Source organism: Cupressus sempervirens, chromosome 6 (genome assembly GCF_028749045.1).
Source record: "Cupressus sempervirens isolate cs-2001-9-10 chromosome 6, ASM2874904v1, whole genome shotgun sequence".
In the NCBI taxonomy this organism is placed as follows: domain Eukaryota; kingdom Viridiplantae; phylum Streptophyta; class Pinopsida; order Cupressales; family Cupressaceae; genus Cupressus; species Cupressus sempervirens.
The window spans coordinates 714627568-714648636 of record NC_143123.1 but is presented as its reverse complement, the minus strand read 5'-3'; the positions used below and the strand labels follow the sequence as shown (position 1 = coordinate 714648636).

The window sequence follows — 21069 nt, the reverse complement described above, 5'->3', positions numbered from 1 at the left end:
GACCACACCATCTGCATAGTAGCTATGGTGTCTCCTTCATGGTACAATCTCTGGCGAAGTGGCCCTAGAGATTGCATGCACGACACTGTATCATTGGCCATCCACTTGCGTCGTATTGTATCCGACTCTGGCCTCCATTATTATTATTGTTAATATTGCCACCCCTTTCGTGTTGATTATTGTTGCAATATCCTCCCGAAGTTGCATTGTTGTTTGTGTTTGTTCCCGCGAACGCTTCCCACGTCAGTAATACTTGTTGATGTCCTTTTGACTTTATGTTAAATGGGCACTCCTTTATGGAATGTGCCGCAACTTGACAGATATCACAGAACTGTTTTTTCGGGCATGAACCCTTTGTGTAGCCATTCTTTTTACAGTTCATGCACCATAATTCTCCCTTTACTGAGTCCGGATTCTTTTTCAAATTCTTAAATTCTTTCATCATTCGTAGCATATCTTTTTGTAACGCTTGAACTTTCTTGCTTGATTCTTCATCACTACTGCTACTTTTAGATGATGAATCGTTTGAACCCGACGATTTATACTTCTTACTTGTCTTCTTTTTGCTCTCCAGATCCATCGTGCGATTATACGCATTAGTGTACAATGCTGGTTGTACAATCTTCATCTTCTTTTTCAGAGCCACCCGTAGCCCCTAAACAAACCATCGTTTCTTCAATCCGTCAGCTAGTTGGCTCTCCATCTTCCCAATCGGCTCTTTTAGCCATCTTGCATAGGCACAGATTGTTTCGTTCTTTCGTTGTTTGGTGTTGTATATCTCTGCTACAATTTCATTGTCGTCTCGTAGTAGTCGAAACTCTGCTATGAACTCCTTTTTGACATCCGCCCATGTAAACAATTTCTAGGGGTTAGCATCTGCAAACCAATCAATTTCCACACCTTGTAGGGTCGCTAGAAACTGTCGAACCCAATCATCTTCATCTGTTACACCGTTTGCTGTCCATATTGTTTAACACATCTTGCAGTGTCTGATCGGTTATGCCTTTTCATCACCATTAAACTTTGGCAATTTCTCCTTGGGTTTTGTCATTGCTACTTTCTTTTGATTCTGTGGTACTTGTGTACTCGCACTATTCTGAACGCTCGTGCTGTTTTGAGCACCCTCACTGTTCTGAGCACCCACGTTGTTCTGCACAACCGCGGAACACTTGCACTGTTTTGAGCACCCACACTGTTCTGAGCAACTACATTCTGCACAACTGCGTTGCTTCAAACAACCGCCCTGCTTCCAACAACCGTATTACCTGGTGAAAGAAAATCTTCCTCAAGTGAAGTTCTTCGATTCTTATCTGTATCCGTTCATCGGGTGTATTGGGAATGAAGAGTTTACTCCACGCTCGTGCTCCCTCGGCACTTCGAGCCGTGCAAGTTGCTTCCCTTCCGTTCGGATGTTCTACCCTTGGCGTATACAGGTTCAGGAACTCCTCCCTTATTTCTTCCACCAAATTCAATCGCTGTCGAGTCTCTTCTAGCAATTCCTTGGCACTCCTCGGCCTGCTAAGTGAATGCACTCCCTCTGTCTGTGCCCCTTCACCCCCTCGGTGTCCGTCGACAATCTGCTAAAGCTTCTGTCTGCGCTCCAACTGTTGTGCTAAAATTAAAACTTCTTGTGCTGTACGTATTTCATCCTTATCTTTTATCTTATTTCTATCCTTGTTAAGAAAATTCGACATGAATCTTCATAACATTTCCTTCGTCCTAGGTTCAATTGGCAACGACGCCAAATGTTTACTGTATAGGGTAAAAGATACTTAATGCATGTAGTATAGCATGATATAACACAGAACATATACTTTATTCATATATGCAATATGCCCTCAATGCTTACAATCCGAATATAATGATGATCACTCATTTTAAAGTCCCTTCCGAACGGTGTACATATATTTTTCCCAAGGGGTGACTCAATCGTCACGCGCCCGTTTGGATACTATTCTACTCATTAGCTACAATATAGAATTTACTGACAACAATTGTTGCATATTTAATATATTTCTTGCCTTGTAATTAAACATTTGCATGTAAACTAAAGTGAATAAAGTTGGGTGTGCAAAGTTGAATCGTAATTTGATTTCATGCATTTTTATATGTTTTGAATTGCAAAATCATTTTAATGCAAATAAAGAAAATCATATGCATTTAGAAAATCAGAACTTAGGCATTGCATGACAGCTGTTTGACGAAATATCAAAATGACAATGCTGAGTTTTTAGGGGTAGAACCATTTGGGTTGCAGACATTTGTTCATTCCTTCACCTTGGTTTTATCTCTTTTGTCCACCTAATAGGATGTTTTGTATTGGACGTTGTCGGGAATAATTGTAATGTCGTCAAGTATGTTGTTGGGTTGTTAGTATATCCAAGGGGTAGGTAGTTATGGGTCGCGACAGTTCTCGTTTCAGTCTCTCGGAGCTTATATATGTACTTTGTCGGATGGAATATAGCATCATCATTATATGGAGTTGTAGTGCCTTGTGAAGTCTAAGCACTTGATGTTAACTTAATTGGCATCAATGAAGAAGTTGGTAGTTCTTTGATATTGCAATGTCTTTGTTATATTCTATGTTACCTCGAGTTTCTGGGACGGGGGGATGAGGAAATGGGTTTCCGGGACGGTTTTTTTTTGGCTGAAATAGGGGACGGTTATATATGTATATATTCATGAATTTCAAAATTACATAGCATTGTCACATTCATCATAGCAACATAGTTTAAAATTATCAATTTCATTCATCAAATCAGCATAGAACATAGCATCAAGTCAAATCATCGTCGAAGAATTGGAACATCAGATGACATCAAATGAGAGAATCAATCTGCCACATATTAGACTTTAGAGCCCTTTTTTGTGGGTTTTGGAGGAAAACCGAATTTGTTGTGCCAAATCTTCCTAGACAGGTAGCAGCCATCTTGTTTGGGCAGTAATCAGCTACAACAATTTATTTCTAGGCAATTATTGTTGCTATTAGAGCATTATCAAAGCTGAAAACAATCTGAGTATTCCTCAACCCAGCAGCAATCATTTCCAGGTCTTCAACATGAATATCAAATAGAAGTCTGATTTACAATCATTTTTCAGATCTAGTTTGTTGAACAAAAGTTGAAGTTTTAATTTTCAGTCATAGTTGGATGCTAAGTTTGTAGTGGCTTCCAAAAAAAATATTTCAACATGGGTTATATTAACATATTTTATTATTTTAATGTGGGGCCAGCAAATCGGCAAAAAATCATCATTTATTAATGTTTTTTTTTTTAAAGTTGAATTTTATTTAACTTCAAGCAGTCCCTAGGATAGATGGGAAACGGCTACGAAGTTCTGGGGACGGTCAACACCATTTCAGGGATGGGTTTCCGATTTTCTTGCTTGGGTGAGGACGGCTTGGAAATGTTTCCGGCCGTCCCCAAGTCCCCGAAACGGGGACGGTTCGGGGGACGGTTTGTGAAACTCAAGGCTTAGGGCTGGAAACGCGTCCCTGGGTAACATAGGTTATATTACGTTCCTTGTTATCTATACAATGCATTAATTCACTTTATCCATAGTGGTAAACATTGGGATGCATGCCACTTGTCTACACTTAATAATTTATCTTTTCTCTTTCTTGTACATTCATTGACATATCCCTCCTATGTGTGACTGGTATTTGGTGGTGCAGCACATGGCAATGCCACTTATGTGCATGCCATATTGCTGTTCAAGCAATGTATTTGGCTTGAAAATAATAATTGTTGTTTGTGATATGCTGAGTTTAATCCATAGTGGATTGTGGGCATTACAGAAATCATTAAAATGGGTCTATGAGTGCACCTTGAGTTGGGGTCCTCTCTAGGTGGCCATATTATTATTACATTTTGTTTTCAACTTTTTGGCAAACATATTATCACTAATGTTCTCCTCTTCAAATGCTAAATTGCTGCTCGTTGATCCAAAATGCATTTTAGTTGTAAGTATAGAGAAATAATACCTGGATAATCAATATTATATTTGTGGATTAAGTGGATATAATCATTTGGAAACTCAATATAGGAACTGGAAAATGAGAGTTTCATGTTGAAATCTGGATTTGAATAGGATGACACATGAAAATATTGAGTATGTATTCATATTTTTTTAGGTATCTTTCTTTAATGTAAGCTTTCATTATGTAGTTGTTTGATATGAACGTATCTTCTATGATATAATTTACAGACTGAAATATGATGCCAGCAATTTCTTGGTTGTTTGTTGAGTGTAACATATGTATCTTCATTAGTTATGTTCAAATCATTTCATTTTAAAAATCCCTTCTTAGGAGAGAAATCTTTGCTGGCTGGAATCTAAAGTATTGATTACAATCATTTTTATTGCAGTACTGGTGGTCTAATGGTAGTGGCAGATGCTGCATTATCTCAAGAGCTAAACCCAGCTGAAGGGTCTGACAACGATTTGAATAAAAAGAAAGTACTGGTCCTAGGTACTGGATGGGCTGGCACTAGTTTCTTGAAGGACTTGGATTGTTCCAAGTACAATATTCAAGTGGTTTCTCCCCGCAATTATTTTGCTTTCACTCCTTTGCTTCCAAGTGTGACATGTGGAACAGTGGAAGCAAGAAGCATTTCAGAGCCAATTCGAAAGATTGTAAAACATGTGAGTGGTATTGACATGATGTGATTGCTTTATTACTCATTCCTTCTTTTACTTGTCAAGTCATTCAAAACAAAGTTGAGCATCCATTACAGAAATAGCTTTCATGTGCAAATTATTTATCATTTTGTTTAAAAGAATGTGGTTTGCATTTTAATCTTTGTAACTTTATTGAAACACTTCAATGTGACCTATGTTTTGTAGCTGCGTCATGCCTTCCTAATTTTTTCACATCTATCCATCTATCTTTTATATCTACACAGACATGAACCATTGTTGTCTTAAGTCTTAACTGATTCAAAACACAACAATAGATATATTATAATAGCTTGAGCAATGGATCATGGGTGGAAAATACGAACATCTAATTGTATTGGGAGATCTAAACATAAGTGTTATAGACAGAATGCAGATGTAATTCAAATTCACCTTGGATTGCTCATGCCAGCAACAACCTTCCACACCATGAAAAATGAGTTTCCGGGATGGGGGATGGGAAAAAGGGTTTTTGGTTTTTTTTACTGGAGCACGTGTATATATGGGAATCTGAAATTTCAAATATATTCATAAATTATATAACATTATAACATTCATCATAGCAACATAGTAACATTTACTAATCTAAACTCATTGAATCAATGGTCATTTATGGAATCATCATAGAATACAACACTAAATGAATCAAATTAGAGTTCAAATTTCAATTTTATACATTTATAGATATAATTATTGAAACAGCCAAAGGCTTCCAAATAGCAGCAACAACAAAGTCTCAATCAGCCGAAGTTTCAATCTGTTCACAACTTTGCATTCTAATTTCTAACAGCATACTTGGGCATATCTCTTATTAGAACTTAGGAAAGTACATTTTTTTAACCAAACAATTTCTCTACAATATTCAGCATGGAACCAGGAAATCTACGAAGTCTTTTGTCTCTGAATATTTGATTAATGAAAAGAGCACTTCCTATGCTAGAAATAGCTTTTTGGATCAATTAATAATAAATATTGATCACTTGGGCCAAACAACGAAACCTTTCAAAACCCTGCAAATATCATTTTACTTGGGCTAGTATATACACGACTTTGCAAAGTGCGAACCCAAGAATGAAATGCTCACTCACATGACAACCACCCTAGTTAATAGAGAGAAGAAATATATTTTAATGAGACAATGAAATAAATTATAATAGAACGCCTTAGGTTTAGTTTAGTCGAGGCAAAGAAGAACATGAACACATATTTTAATAATATTTAAATATATTGGGGTCGCATTGAGGTCGACACACGATTAAAAATTTTTGCAAATATTTTATAAATGTATCCTTTTTTACCTATTGCTTCTGGAAACGGCTGATGATCCACGGGATGGTTAGGGGATAGCCATTGGTTTCCAAAAATTATGTTGATAGTTCTTGAGTTTCTGAGACGTTTTTCAAATTTTGAACATGATCAAGGAATGCTCGGAAACTTTTCCAGCTGTTCCCAAGTACTCAAATCAGTTTCTGTTTCTAGTACTTGGGCATCTAGGGTGGAAACACATTTCTGGGGAACACTGTTCACTTTATAAATTTATCCCTTTTTCCCTATTGCTTCCAAAAACGGCTGATGATCCACGGAATGGTTAGGGGATGTTTAGGCTGTTCCATCATCCTGGGGATAGCCATTGATTTCCAAAAATTATGTTGAGAGTTCCTAAGTTTCCGAGACGGTTTTCATATTTTGAACATGACCAAGGAATGCTTGTAAACTTTTCCAGCTGTCCCCAAGTACTATCGGTTTCTGTTTCCAGTACTTGGGCATTTAGGGTGGAAACACATTTCTGGGGAACAGTGTTCAATACAAATTAAACAGATGAATAACACAAATTATCAACACAATAATCTAACAACTTTATCATGCAACATTTGTCCTTAAAAGCCTTGATAATTAACATCTGATCATATTGGGAGATTTAGACAATCATTATTGACAAAATGTGGACGTATCTCATTCAGATTCATTGAGGATTGTGTTTACCACATGGGTAAATAGATTAATGCACACAGACAATAGATAAGAATAGCAGTACTCCTTTTATTATTTGCATATGCCAAAGATATTATATAATGCTTATGGTGATTCTTACAATGACCCCGAAGGGCCCATCGGCTACATAACAAGAACCTTCTCGAAGGGGCCTGTCGGTTGGATTACAATTTTACTGACAACATCATCCCTCCCAAAAAGAAAAGTCATCTCCGGATGACAATACAACAAAATTCAAAATAACTTAAGTACATCAATACATAAATACTAAATGGAGGAATGTGTCCTTGGTGCAGTGGCCGTATGCGCTCTCAACTCGTTTAGCTCCGCCCATAGCTTGTAGACTTGTTCTTTCTTGACTTTCAGTTCTGCTTCTGCCTCCATCTAAAGCTCTAGAGTTGACTACATCATGTCTACAATTTCCCCCAATTCTTTTTCCTTTGCCGCTGCCACTTGCTTCTTTTTTGCTGCCAACTTCTCTAGCTGACTTTGTCTGTCCAACAGGGCTGCTCTCTTGGAGTTCTAGGCCGCCCTCTTAGATTCCTAGGCTGCCCTTTTTGAAGCTAACCTGGCAGCTGACTCCTCTTGAGCTCTCTCAACTGCTACCTAATCCGCCTGACTCCTCCGAAGAGTGTAATACGCCTCCCTGTATATCTTCACTACCTCATGAAATAAAGCCTCTACTCGGCTCTCCATACCGAGATCTCTCGTCGTAGCCCAATTCCGCCGCATCTCTGCAATCTCCACATCTGGCCATCTCCGCTCTTCAAAGCATACAGTAAAGGCAGCTAGGCATCCCAATCTCAGAAAAGATATAACCCTCTCAAGCTCCTTTATGACTGAGTCCAATGCTTGAGTTTCCGTCGAAGCTAACACTTGGCGAGCTCAAGATGCTAGAGATGCTAGAGCTACTACATTAGCAAGAAATGCCTCTCTCATCTCTCTCTCATGCGCTATTGAATGTTCCTGTTGCACACCCATAGCCGCCTCTACTGCTTCTACCATACGCTCAACAACACTATGTGATGGTCCCTCATCCTGAACTGGCTCTGCTACTTGTTCCTGCTGAGTACCTCCCTTCGGAATTTCATCCCATGTAGGTGTTTGTATGCTAGCCATGTGAGGGACTGGAGTACGATGGAATCGTGTACTCAAGTAAGTACTCAACCTCTGCGCTCTAGTCCCCCTGTCACGCTCAAGTGATGCCAAAAGTGCTGCATCCACTGTAACTGTGACATCTGACCCTACTACATCCAAGTGCACACTCGACGTACTCTGGCTCTTTGCTATCTTTGGTATTGGCAAGTCAGGTACCTCCATGACAGTCTCTTCCCTCGCCTTCGGTATGCTCTATACCGCCTCCGGTACGCTCTCTACTATAGGTGCACCAGTTTTTGTTGGTGGTTGTGTTTCCGCAGGTGCCACGGTTACTGCTACCAGAAGTGCTTCAGCAAGAGCTGGCATACTCTCTCGATTGATGGGTGCTGCCACTCATGCAATCCCCATGGCAAATCCAACTACTTGTTGGACTGGAGAAGGCCTCACCCCGTACTGCTAGGGTGCTGCTAGTGTAACCGCCTGTTGGGGTGCTGCAGTCATCACTATCAGCCGCCGTGACTGTCCAAATCTTGGTATATGAGCCATGTGCAAACCTGTTGGGACTAGACAGGAAGTGGTGGATAAAGTAGGGTGTGGAAATAATAAGGGAGTGGCTGTGACGATCTCAACCTCTTCGTCGTCGTCCTCCCCTTCTTCCTCCCCCACACTATTCTCCTCGAAAGATGTCTCCTACCGTTCGCTATTCGTATCAGCTCCTGCATCAAGTTGGGGTCTCTTTTGTCTTGCAAGACCCTTTTGCCCCGTGGTTAAGTCTAAGTGTCTCCATTGCATGATAGGGGGTTCTTCGAGAGCTAGTGGCCTAGGTTTCGCCTCCAACCTATCCTTTGGAATCATCCGCGCTATAGCATCGAGGAAAAGACTTATGGCATAATGCGGCGTATAAAATGTCTTATGCTGAAGAGTCATAAATTCGTGCATACGTTCGGCTAACACAGAGGCCCAATCATACACCTTTCCATTCATTATGCCATTCATTATAGATACCTGCGGGAAGGAGATATCAGATGCCCTACTTGATCCCGTATGTCTACTCTTAGCTAAATCCATCAGGCATCGGCACGGTCCCTCTTGGATGTCTGTTTTCTTCAATTCCCTACCTTTTGATGTTTCAGCCAACGCTTCCTGCTCTGCTTCAGTCATGTCTCCACATACCAGTCTAATCAAAAACATTTTTAGTTCCTTGGATATCTTCTTCGGTTGAACCTTCTTGTCTTGCGGCCTTGGTATGCCAAACACCTGCGTGAAATCTGCTGCTTTAAACGAAACTACCAAGTCTTTTCCCAAGTATTGAAATGTGCTCTTCTGGGAGCCCTTGCCATACGTCTTAATCATGACGCGTAGGAAACTCTCGTAGTCCCGGATGAATAAAACAGGCATCCGAGTCGCCCATTCCACCTGTGCCCTTTTGATGCAGGCTTTTACTGCATGGTCATCAGGGGTTTCTTGCCACCACTTTCTACAATCCATTCCGCTCAACCCTTCAAATGTTATATTTTGTGGTGTGATCTCAGTGGTTGCAGGTGCTTGAGCCTTACATTTCTGCTTGCTGGTGCCTTCACTCCGGTTACCCGTGGTCGCCATTTTCCTACCCTTCTCAGCTTTAGATTGTTCCAATTGCTTTTTCCACTTTTTCTTGTCCGCAGACTCCATATATTTTTAGGTTAGTTATTTTTCCACACAATTTCTTTCCCTTTCTTGGATTGCGTATGGATTCGTACAACCCTTGCCTTAGATGAAAGCGAACACTCCCTCCCTTGCATAGTCGAATAGATTTTAGACTCCACCAATTTTGTTTAGTTATTTCATCTAGTAGGTTGTACGGCCTCTCCGTGAATACTTTGTGAATGGCTTATATTTTCGTACAGATTTTCTATCTTGCCTCCTTCCTTTGTCTGCTCCTAAAGATAAATTGTGATGCCGTACTGAGTTGATATATATCTATGTTGCTCTTGATTGCAGGGTCTGTACGACTATAAGGCTATAGGAGAAGCCATACCAAACATTCCTTCAATAAGTTGCCTTGCAAGACAATCTCCTTCAGGCTCCTCAAATGCCGTACAGTACAGGAAAAAGAATGCATAAACAACATAACAAAAATTGTTGCTGCCTACTGTATACGAGTATGGGAGGTCTTTTAAAAAGACTGTACGATGCCCACAGAGGATTTATCCTTGAATCCGTACAACAACACACATAAAGCTTTAACCTACAACCTTGTACGGCAGCAAACAGGAAGCTTCTCCTCCAAATCCGTATTGAAGCAACCTTCCAAATTCGTATGCAATTTCTCCTTCAAAATCCGTACGGTTAACTAAGAACTTAATCACTCTTCATTGCATATGAAGGGCTGCAGCCGTACGAAGATCTCTTGTACTTTGAACAACCAAACTCTATTCCTTTTGAACGCACAGACATCATACTAAATGCCTCAAACATTTCCTTATTTTCCTGAATGAAGCCGTACGACACCCACAGACCATGAAGAATGACTGTACGGTGATAACCTGCACTTGAATGAAAATTTGTACATTGTTTGGTACTGCCGTAAGGTTATCAAGGAAAATCATACGGTATTAGAAGGCTGTACGGTGACTATACCATATTGTTCCTTCCAGCTTGCCTACAAACCACCGTAAAGTGACTTATTTGCTTTTTTTTTGGGTGCAAACTATATAAAATTAGTTCTCCTTTTGAGCTTTGTCATCTTGTGATGACGAGAGAGTCGTTCTGGCATGGTAGATTTTTAGCTTCGAACCATTGACTGCCTCTAGTGTTTCTTGTCTGTCTAATGTCCACAACTTTATAGCTCCGTTATCACCTACCTCCCGGATCTGATATGGCCCGACCCATTTGACCTTAAACTTGCCCGGTTTGATTTCGTTCCATCCGTCATACTTCAACACCCACTGTCCCGGTTGGAACTCGTTTAGTTTCAGGTGTTTATCATGCCACACCTTGCGCCTGGTATACGTCACCTCCGTGGCCCACTGTGCCAATAATTGCTTCTCATCGAGCTTGTTCAGATTATGCAGCCACTCCCTCAAGCTTGCCATGTCGCCTAACTTATTTTCCAGTGCGATCCTCAGGCTCGGTATCATGAATTCTGCTGGTACCACTGCCTCCTGTCTGAACATCAATTGGAACGGTGTGTGTCCCGTTGTGACCTTGTATGCCGTGCGGTATGCCCAAAGGGCAGAGGGTAGTTTTTCCTCCCAATCTTCACCTTCCACTACACGACTTGTAGATGATTGCTATGAGGACCTTGTTCGTAGCCTCAGCCTATCCATTTGCTCTTTTAGATAGTATGGGCTTGACAATGAATGATAAATCTTAAATTCCATAGTGAGCAGTCGGATAACATGGTTAACAAAGTGTCCTCCCCTATCACTAGTCAACTGCAGTGGAATCCCGTACCTGGTAATTATTTGTTGATAAATAAATCTCGCTGTGCTTACCACCGAGTTATATGATAATGCCCGTGCCTCCACCCACTTGGTCAGATACTTTGTTTCTACTACAATATATTGACACCTTCTCATTTTGTTCACCTTTAGAGGTCCGATGAAGTCCAATCGCCATCTTTCAAAGAGTTCCTACACGTGGGGGGGGTTAAGTAGCACGAAGTCTCTCTTTAGTGGCTTCTCAGCCTGTTGGCAAGTATAACACTTGACGACCCATTCGCGCATGTCGTTATAAATTGTTGGCTACCATAGTCCTGCCAACAATATTTTCCATGCTGTGGTATCAGGTCCCATATGTCCTCTTGCTGGACCCTCGTGTGCTTCCTTCAACACCCTCGATATTTCTTCCTCTAACACACACCATTGTAGAATGTGATCAAGCCCCATCTTATATAGTAATCCGTTGATCAATTGAAATTTCCGGCTCCTGATTACCAATTTCTGCCTTTCATTCGGTGGCATTTCACTCAGAAAGTGTCCTTTCGAAAGGTACTCTCCAATGCTCATATACCATTTTGGCAGTACTGCAATCTAAAACAACTGTGCATCAGTAAAATCATTGTTCACTCCGTCCGCCGGTTCTTGTCATGTCCCCAATTTCTGCCCTTCCTTAGTGAGAACATTTCTAGCAAGGTTGGTCTATTATTTGGTTCCCATAGGCCAGCAAACCATAGAGGGAACCAACCCAGGGGCTTTGAGAGTCATGCATGAGCTTCCCAAGTAGTTTGGAGCAGTAGACAATAGTTTCTTACAATTTAGGAGGGATTCCTAATTTGTAGAGATTGACTAGGAGTGGTCTAGGAGGCATTTGGAGACCTCAACGAACATTTTGGAGACTTAGAGTGCATATCCTATTTTTTAGGATGAACTCCCAGTTCAGTGACAGTTCTCTCAGAGGTGCACACAGTAGAGGAGTCATTGGGACTCAATTTTGGTTGATTGGGGCTCTCTCCTACTTTTTAGGAGCATCCCTAGATTTTAGGGATGGACTGCCAGTTGACCCATCTTGTCCGGCATCAATCACAGACAGGTGACAAGGTCAGATTCATGTTTGATTGGTCATTTTGGGCCTTTTGGGACCATTTGGGAAATATTTTAATATATTTAAATATTTCCTAAGTTGGTGATTAAATAAATTAAAATAAGGTTAATAATATAACCATTTTGGAGTAATAAGGGGATTTTGGCTTCAGTTGATCAGGTACACCTATGTGTTATAGCTCGTTGGAAAGGTCTCGAATTATTATATATGATTTTTACTATCTGTAGACTTTTTGGTGCCTTTAGCTATGGAATTTTAATAAAGTAATGCTTTTCCTATAGCATGGACGACTTTAATTGGGAAAATGTTATTTTATTATATTTTATTTAAAGGGCAAAGTGTAATTTCCCTTTAGGGTTCAATTTACAATTGGAAGGGGATATAAGGAGATGGAGACCTAATTTCTTATTATCTTTTGCATATTGAAAAACTTGTTTTTGTGAATTGGCTCTGAGAGAGCAATTCTTCATCTAGGATGCAAACCCCAGGTTCTGGATTGGTTGGGACGTAGCCCTCAACAGTTATTGGCATTGGATTCTTCAGATAGTGTGCGTTGCTATCAGGGATAGAGTACGCCATTCTTTATTGTGGATTCAGGTTGCAGATTTATGGTTTTAGCGTTGCAGATTGATTCTTTCAGTTGGGACGTGATTCCTTGCAGTCTTAGGGCCGCCATTTGCAGCAGTTTGGCATCATTGTTGGATGTAAGCTCCTTGGAATTGCATTGGATTTATTATTTGGCTTTATAAATCAGAAATCTACTTGGTACGATTTATAGCAATTCTGATTTGGCTCTATGCTCTTATTTATTTTCAGTCTCCTCTCATGTTTATTGTTCATTATTCATTACTATTGTGAAAACTATCAAAAAACACAAAACAAAAACAAAACCTTTTGCAACTTCTGTCTATTCTCAAAGACCATCAAAGAAATCACAGGAAAATATAGTTTAGTAATTTAAAAACTACAGCAGATCAGCAAGGGCATCCATCAGGGATCTTTGAGTTCTCCTGTTTTGAGACGTAACAGATGGTCTGCGCTAACATGTTTCTTCCCAGGCCATACAATGATCTTGAAAGTAAACTCCTGCAGCAAAAGTAACCAACGATTGATTCTCCCTTGGATGATAGGTTTATTTACTAGGTACAACAGAGCCTGATGGTCGATATAGAAGACGAACAACATTGCCAGCAAGTAGTGTCAAAACTTCTGTACTGTGTAAACCATGCCCAATGCTTCCTGTTTTGTTGTACTGTAATTCTGTTCTGCTTTTGACAGGAGTCGGTTAGCAAAGTATATCAGGTGGTTGAGTTCGTGGTTGCCTGTCTGCGCCAAGGTTTCTCCGATTGCATAATTAGATGCGTCCACGTGAACATGAAATTCCTTGTTCCAATTTGGGTACGCCAATATGGGTGTTGTGGCCAGCCGTATCTTCAACCCTTCGAATGACTCATCCTGATCTTTCTCCCATTTGAACAGTTCCCCTTTGCATGTTAACCTGTCCAGTGGGTATGATACTTTGGCAAAGTTTTTAATAAACCTTCTGTAATAGCCTATGTGCCCCAGGAAAGACTTTACTTCCGTTACATTCGTGGATGGCTGCATTTCCATTATGACTTTGACTTTGTTCGGATCCATTTTCAATCCTTCCTTACAGACTATATGTTCGAGCAATCTTCTGTGCAGGACCATGAATTTGCATTTCTTTGAGTTCAAGACGAGACACGCCCTTTGACATCTTTCCATGTATTCGCCCAATACTGCCAGATGTTTGTCCTCGCTGCTGAATATAGACCAGTCATCCAAGAATGGCTTGAAGTTTTCGACAGACATCTTATCGAATATGTGCAGTATGATCCACTGAAATGTAGTCGGTGCATTGCACAGGCCAAATGGCATTCGGTTGTATGCGTACACACCGTCTTCTACCACAAATGTTGTTTTCAGCTTGTCCTCTTTTGCTATACAAAATTGATTATACCTTGAGAACCTGTCCATAAATAAGTAAATTTCATGTCCGGCTACCTCTTCCAATATGCTGTCTATGAGTGGTATCGAGAAGGGATCCTTGATTTTTACTACATTGAGGCATCTGAAATCAACACATATCCAAATTTGGGTGGTATCCTTCTTTAGTGAGATTACTATGGGCAACACCCATTCACTTGTCTGAATCTTGAAAATAATATCGGCCTCCAACATCTTGTTGATTTCTTCTGTAACCCTTGCCACGTAGTTCTTGTTCATCCTGTAAGGTTGCTTCCGTACGGGAACTACACCTTCAACCAATAGAATGCAGTGAACACACAGTTCTGATGGAACTCGCTTCAAATCCTGATATGCCCATGTGAAGACATCTTTGTATTCCAGGAATATTTTAAACGTCGCTGCTTTTAGTACTGGATCCCAGTTATCTCCCACCAGTATGTTCTTTGGTTCTGCTTCATCTCCTAAATTCATGGTTTGTACCGTGGCCTCATCATATTTTATCTGCTTCCCTTCACTGAATTCATGCACAGGTGTTTCATCCAATGGTGCGTCTCCCTCTTTTATTTCCTTGAATTCTTCTTGAAATTCATCTCTGGTGTGCCCTTCCTCTATCATGAGCATGTTGCAACTTCGGAATAGCGCGTAGTCCTCCATCTGCTAGTGAAAAATGCTGTTGATTGAGTCCAGATCATCGTCCGTTGATCCTCCTTCCAACCGTAGGGCTCCTTCATCCAGTTCCATCCACTGCTTCTCTTATCCTCTTCCTCAGAATCTGATGACAAAGCTTCTTCACCCACCATCTGTGTGTGTAAATCAATGATGAATTTCCGTCCTTTGCTTTCCAGTGACAATGTATTTTTCTTCCAGTCATGTTTGACCTTTGATTGCACGAGCCATCCGCGGCCCCAGAATGGCATTGTATCCTCTTCATTTCAACGGGATGACGACGAAGTCGAGTAGGAACGACTGAGTTCCAACTGTACTGGTTGTGCCATCATAACACCAAGAGGTTTAATGCTGTGTTGGTCTGCTGTTAGCAACTGGAATGTAAGTGGCCACAACGTCGGCTATCCCAACCTCTTCTAGGTATCCTCCGGTAGCACATTCACACCAGACCCTCTGTCCACAATTGTGTCTATTAGAACAGTTCCCAGAATTCCCATCTCGACTACCGTCGGATGCCGTTCAGATGTGAGGGCTAGCAACATCGGGTCCTCTGTACATGCTCCACTTTCCTTCTCCCTTCTTTGTTCTCCTGATAATTTAGCAGTGGGAGCGATGTTTGTGAGTGCCGGTCAGAGTTGAGGCATTGTGAACAGCAGATCATTTATCTTGACTAGCATTCTGGTTTGTAATATCTATCGTACGATGTTCTGTTCTGCGCAGTATCTTGCTAAGGTACCAGTAGTGTCCTTCAAGTGTGCTTTGTCCGCCTGCGTTGCCTTCTCAATTTTCGCTCGTGCTTCCTCTAAGCTCCTCTTTTCCTCCGTTCGGTTAGGGTACAATTTTGCTTGCTTTTGTGTGATTCCTAGAACCTCCTCTTCATCCGTCCCGATGGTGATCAGATTCACTCCTCATTTCGGGCACTTGGCATCTTCATGATCTCTAGGATTGCACCGTTTGCATAGCAACTTCGGTGTGTTTGCCGTTGTACAGTCTCGAGTAACATGGCCCCACAAATTGCATGCATGGCATTGTACCATCGGGCAGCTGTTCACATCATACTGAATCCAGCTGCGGCTCCCATTATTATTGTTGGCATTGTTGTTGTTTTGCCCTCGCCTATTATTTCTGTACCCTCCTAACCTGGCACCCTCATTACTGGTGTTTCCGCTCCCTCTTGATGCGGAAGCCTCTTAGGTTAGGAGCACTTGTTGAGGTCCTCTTGTTTTCATATTGAAGGGGCATTTCTTTGTGGAATGTCCCATGATCTAGCAGATCTCTTAGAACTAGTTCTTTGGACAGGATCCCTTCATGTGACCTTCTGTGTTACATTCCGTGAACCAGAGGTTGTTTCCCTTCGTCTCCTTTTGCATGTTCTTAAATTCTTTCATCATTCGGATCATATCCTTTTGGAGGGCTCGGACCTTCTTGCTGCCCTTTTCATCATCGCTGCTCTCTTCTTCTAAAGACACTTTGTCATCTGACTCGGATGAGCTACTCTTCTTCTTTTTTGTTTTCTGCTCACTTTCTGAGTTCATTGCCCGACTATATGCTTCAGTGTATGACAATGGCGACACAATCCTCATCTTCTTCCGTAACTTTTGGCGTAGTCCTTTAATGAACCATCTCTTTTGCCGCCCATTTGCCGGCTTACTTTCCATCTTGTTTATTAAGTTCTTTAATTTTTTGGCATATACTCGAACTGTTTCATTTTTGCTTTGCTTCGTGTTGTATATCTCTGCTACGATCTCATTGTCGTCACGCAATAGTTGAAATTCAGTGGTAAACTCCTTCACATTGTCCCAATTGGTTAATTTTTGAGGATAAGATCGGCGAACCAATCAATTGCTATGCCCCTTAGGGTTGCCGGAAATTGTCGAACCCATTCATTTGTATCCGTTATGCCATTCACCCTCCAAATTGTTTCGTAGGTTTTATAGTGTCAGATTGGATCGGCTGTTCCATTACCATCAAACTTTGGCAAGTTCTCCTTTGGTCCAACCATCATTGTTCGAGGCTGAGGGATTTGTTGTGTACCTGCACTGTTTTGCACACGCGCGCTATTTTGTACACCTGTGCTATTCTGAACACCTATGCTGCTTTGAACACCCGCATTGTTTCCGATAGTCCTGCTATTTGGTGAAGAAGGGTTTTCGTCAACCGAAGCTGTTTATTCCGAAAGTGTGTCTCAGACGAAGAGTTCACTACATGCCTGTGCTCCATCAGCACTCCGAGCCGTGCGAGTTAATCCCCTTCCGTCTGGATTCTCTTCCCTCAGTATATGTAGGTTTAGAAACTCCTCCCTTGCTTCTTCCATCAAATCGAGCCGTTGTCGAGTCTCTTCCAACAATTCTTCAGTGCTTCGGTGTCCATTGGCAATTTGTTGAAACCTTTGTCTGTGTTCGGCTTGTTGTGCCAAGATTAAATTTTGTTGTGCGGTGTGTATTCCATCTTTTCCCTTTTAGCTTATTTCTATCCTTGTTAATCTAATTTGGCATTAGTCTACATTCCTCTACCTTCGTTCCAAGTCCATCAGACAACGACGCCAAATGTTTACCGCATGGGTAAATAGATTAATGCGCACAAACAATAGACAAGAACAGCAGTACTCCTTTTATTATTCACATATGCCAAAGATATTACATAATGCTTATGACGATTCTTACAATGACCCTGAAGGGTGTATATATACTTTTCGAAAAACCTTCCCAAAGGGGTTCGTCGGCTACATGACAATTAGCGAAGGGCCCATTGGCTACATAACAAGAACCTTCTCGAAGGGGCCCGTTGGCTGGATTACAATTTTACCGACAACAGATTGCCCATGCCAAAAACAAAGTTTTAACATTTTTCAACACAAATTCAATAGATGAGTAGCCACCTTATATTTATCGCCATAAGAATATAGAGATGAAAAGGGAATTGCAAATATTTATTTACCAGGTTGTTCTACCTGATCTCAAATAGGCTGATAAGCCATGCAAAGATGATTGCTTAGTCAATTAGGACAATTTCTTAGTATAAGTAAATCTATCAATGTGTCAACCAATGATGCAATATATGTGGAATTGTCCACATTTATGTAAACATTTTGTGATATCCCCGATTTGAAATAAGACTTAATCATACATAGTAACTAAACAATATAATTTTATTTTATAATAATAATAATACAAGAAATATTCTCTAATATAATAATAGCATTAAAATATAAATATAAATATAATTATATATAATAATGATATAATCAATAATACCTATAAAAATAATAATGATATAATCAATAATATACAATTGATTAATATTAATATGATTCGTTAATGATTATACAATCCAAATATAATAAAAATTAATCATTAATAATAATTCATATTAATATTGATAATGTTGATCAATAAATGATTGTGAAAGTAATAAATAGAATCATTAATTAAACCATACAATATATATTTAAGAGACTATACTTGTCAATAATGCTAAATAATAAATGGCGAAACAATACTCATTGGCACATATAGCAGGTTATGAGGTGTCGTGACTTGTGACACAGAAGTGTATATAAAATTATAAATATAGCTAAAAGCCTAAGGAAGATGGGGGAAAAGGGGAGTGATCGGCAGTTAGAAAAACACATAGATACTTAGACGACACATATAACTGGGTGTCGACTCAGAGGATAACACTAAAAATACACAAAGATATAGCTTGAGTATGTAATAACCCCAAATATTTATAGCTTAGACCAACACCAGTTTTCTTCACTAATCAATTGTTTGACATTTCGACAAACATTCGGCAAGAAACCATAATAAGGGGTCAAGCAATGCTGATGGAATGCTAAGATATCTGTTCTTTTAATTTTTTTTTTTCCCTGATTTCTTCGTTTTGTTTTATGGTGCTTTGGATATATATATTTCTTTTGGAGTCTCCCACAAAATTGCACAAGATCCAAATTCCCAAGAGACTGAAAATTAGAATTCTGTTATTAATTTGCAGTGAATTACAAACATAGAGAAATAAGAACCTGTTAAGATAGCAGATTTGTTGTACACAGCAAAATCATATCCAAGAGCAGGTCTGTTCGAATAATATGATCTCCACACTTGCCACGCTATGACAGCCTTGAATGCAGAGCATGTTCTACTAACCACTGCCCAGAAATGTTGCCACAGCAGCCCCAGGTTTCCTGGCGACGACCACACAGAATTGCAGGCTCTAAAAACCTTTTCCAATGTTCACACATGTTGCCTTACTCAATGCTGCAGCTCCCAACTAATCCCCATGCCCAGATTTATTAGTGTGGTCCTTAATTTCTTCAGCACGAGCTCTTATTAACAAAGCACAGGCCCTGAATTTATCGGCAGATCTGAAAGTCTGAATGTAAACATTCAATGACACTAATCGCTGCCCAATTCCCAATGAATGGCAGCCCCCAATAAGCAGTTCAAACCCATATGAGAAAATGCATTTGCACATAGATGTAGAAATACTCAATGCTACCCCACATATGGATCTCAGAGTTCACCTAACAAGGAGAGCTTCCAACCACAGTAGTCATAGCTTCAGGAAGTCAATAATTATCAGAATCTAATCCCCAATACATCTCAGCTTTAAACCCTTATGCCTCAGCAAGGGCTCATAAATTAACAAACTCAGAAACCCTTATACTTCAGCAAGGGCTCACAATTCAAAACTCAGAAATATCTAAAAAGGCAACAAAAAGAAAATATATTCAAGCAGGTCTTTCCCAATGAAATGGAATGCATTTATAATCTCCAGATTCCTTTTTGTTGCCAAAATATAATTTCACTCAAGAAGCTTCACCACACAACATTAATTACAAGCTTCCATTAGTTTCTTTCACATGACTTGCCTTAACTAATTAATAAATGACACTTTTCAATGATAACTCAACTCTCAACTTAAAGTTAAATTATAACTTCATAATAAGTCATTTAATAATTAATAATAATTTGGCCACTTAAAAAATAACAACTCCCAAAATACTCATCAGTTAAATATGCTGTCTAAAATAGGAGTCATACCTATTATTTCTCCATATGACCAAATGCACTTTTGAAAAATAGAAAGGGTTCATCTTGATCAATACCAACTTACCACAAATAGTAAGTACACAAAACTAAGTCCAAACAAAGTTTGATTTGAGCCAAATGAAGACCAACCTGTAGCTTACTGAGATGTGGAGAAGATAAGACTCTTCCAAGCCAAGCTACTGCTACAGATGACCCTCTATCCACAATAATTAGCCTATGAGGATCACAATGATAGGCTAATCCATCAAACTTTGATGCCGACAAAATTGGGGACATCACAGAGTAACAAACAACACAACATACAATTGGTCCAACATTAAGATGAATAAAGGAGATTCCATCGCTTCATATTTTATGAGGATAACATAACTAAGGAACCAACTTTCTACAATTGGTCACATCTATGATGATAGAGAATTAACCTTGATAACACTAAAAGGAATGCCACGATCATGGAAAACTTTTAGACAAGGAGTACGTTTGTGATCCAAGATTCCTAAACTTGCTCAACTAAAAGTTGACTATATACAAGAGGAGTGCATATTAGTGTCTCAAGATGATACTTATATTAGAGATGATATTTAGATTCTCACAACTCAAGTTGGTAAAAAGAAGAAACCTAAATTGAAAGGGAAAAGGAAACAAATAGATTACTCTAAAATGCAGTGCTTTAGATGTGACAACTATGGTCACTTAGCATTTTAATGCCCTGATAGACTGAAACACAAGCATCCTTTTCCAAGTCTGCAATTCGGATATAGAATCAGAGAGATGTCTATTCTAAAGTACTTCAAAATATCCTTTAACATGTGTGAAATATTGGATTAAGAGAGAGTTCTCTATTTTCTTATCATCTTTATCAAACTGCAAAATAAATTTGAAACACTTTCAAAGTGAACAATTTCTGAGGTGGAGTCTCAAAATACCAAATTATTGTAATATACTTTTTATATAAATTTAACTTTAAAATCACATTTATTTGTTTGTATTTTCAATACATACTATAAGAGTTATGTCCCTTGATCTTTTCCTTCAAGAATTTATTGCAAGAAGAGGGAGTTTGACACTTCTT

At 39.7% G+C, this 21069-nt stretch overlaps 1 protein-coding gene and 1 long non-coding RNA gene across 2 annotated transcripts in view; one reads left to right on the top strand and one right to left on the bottom strand.

The window, feature by feature from the left end:
- Positions 1-21069, top strand: part of LOC149554282 (external alternative NAD(P)H-ubiquinone oxidoreductase B1, mitochondrial-like) — a 326634-nt gene that overhangs the window by 20336 nt on the left and 285229 nt on the right. The window contains exon 2 of the mRNA XM_089789499.1: positions 4368-4644. Within this exon, the coding sequence (XP_089645625.1) occupies positions 4368-4644 (277 nt within the window). The remainder of the gene's footprint in view (positions 1-4367; positions 4645-21069) is intronic.
- LOC149554284 (uncharacterized) overlaps positions 1-21069 on the bottom strand; it is an 83187-nt gene that overhangs the window by 38205 nt on the left and 23913 nt on the right. The gene's annotated exons all lie outside the window — the stretch shown is intronic.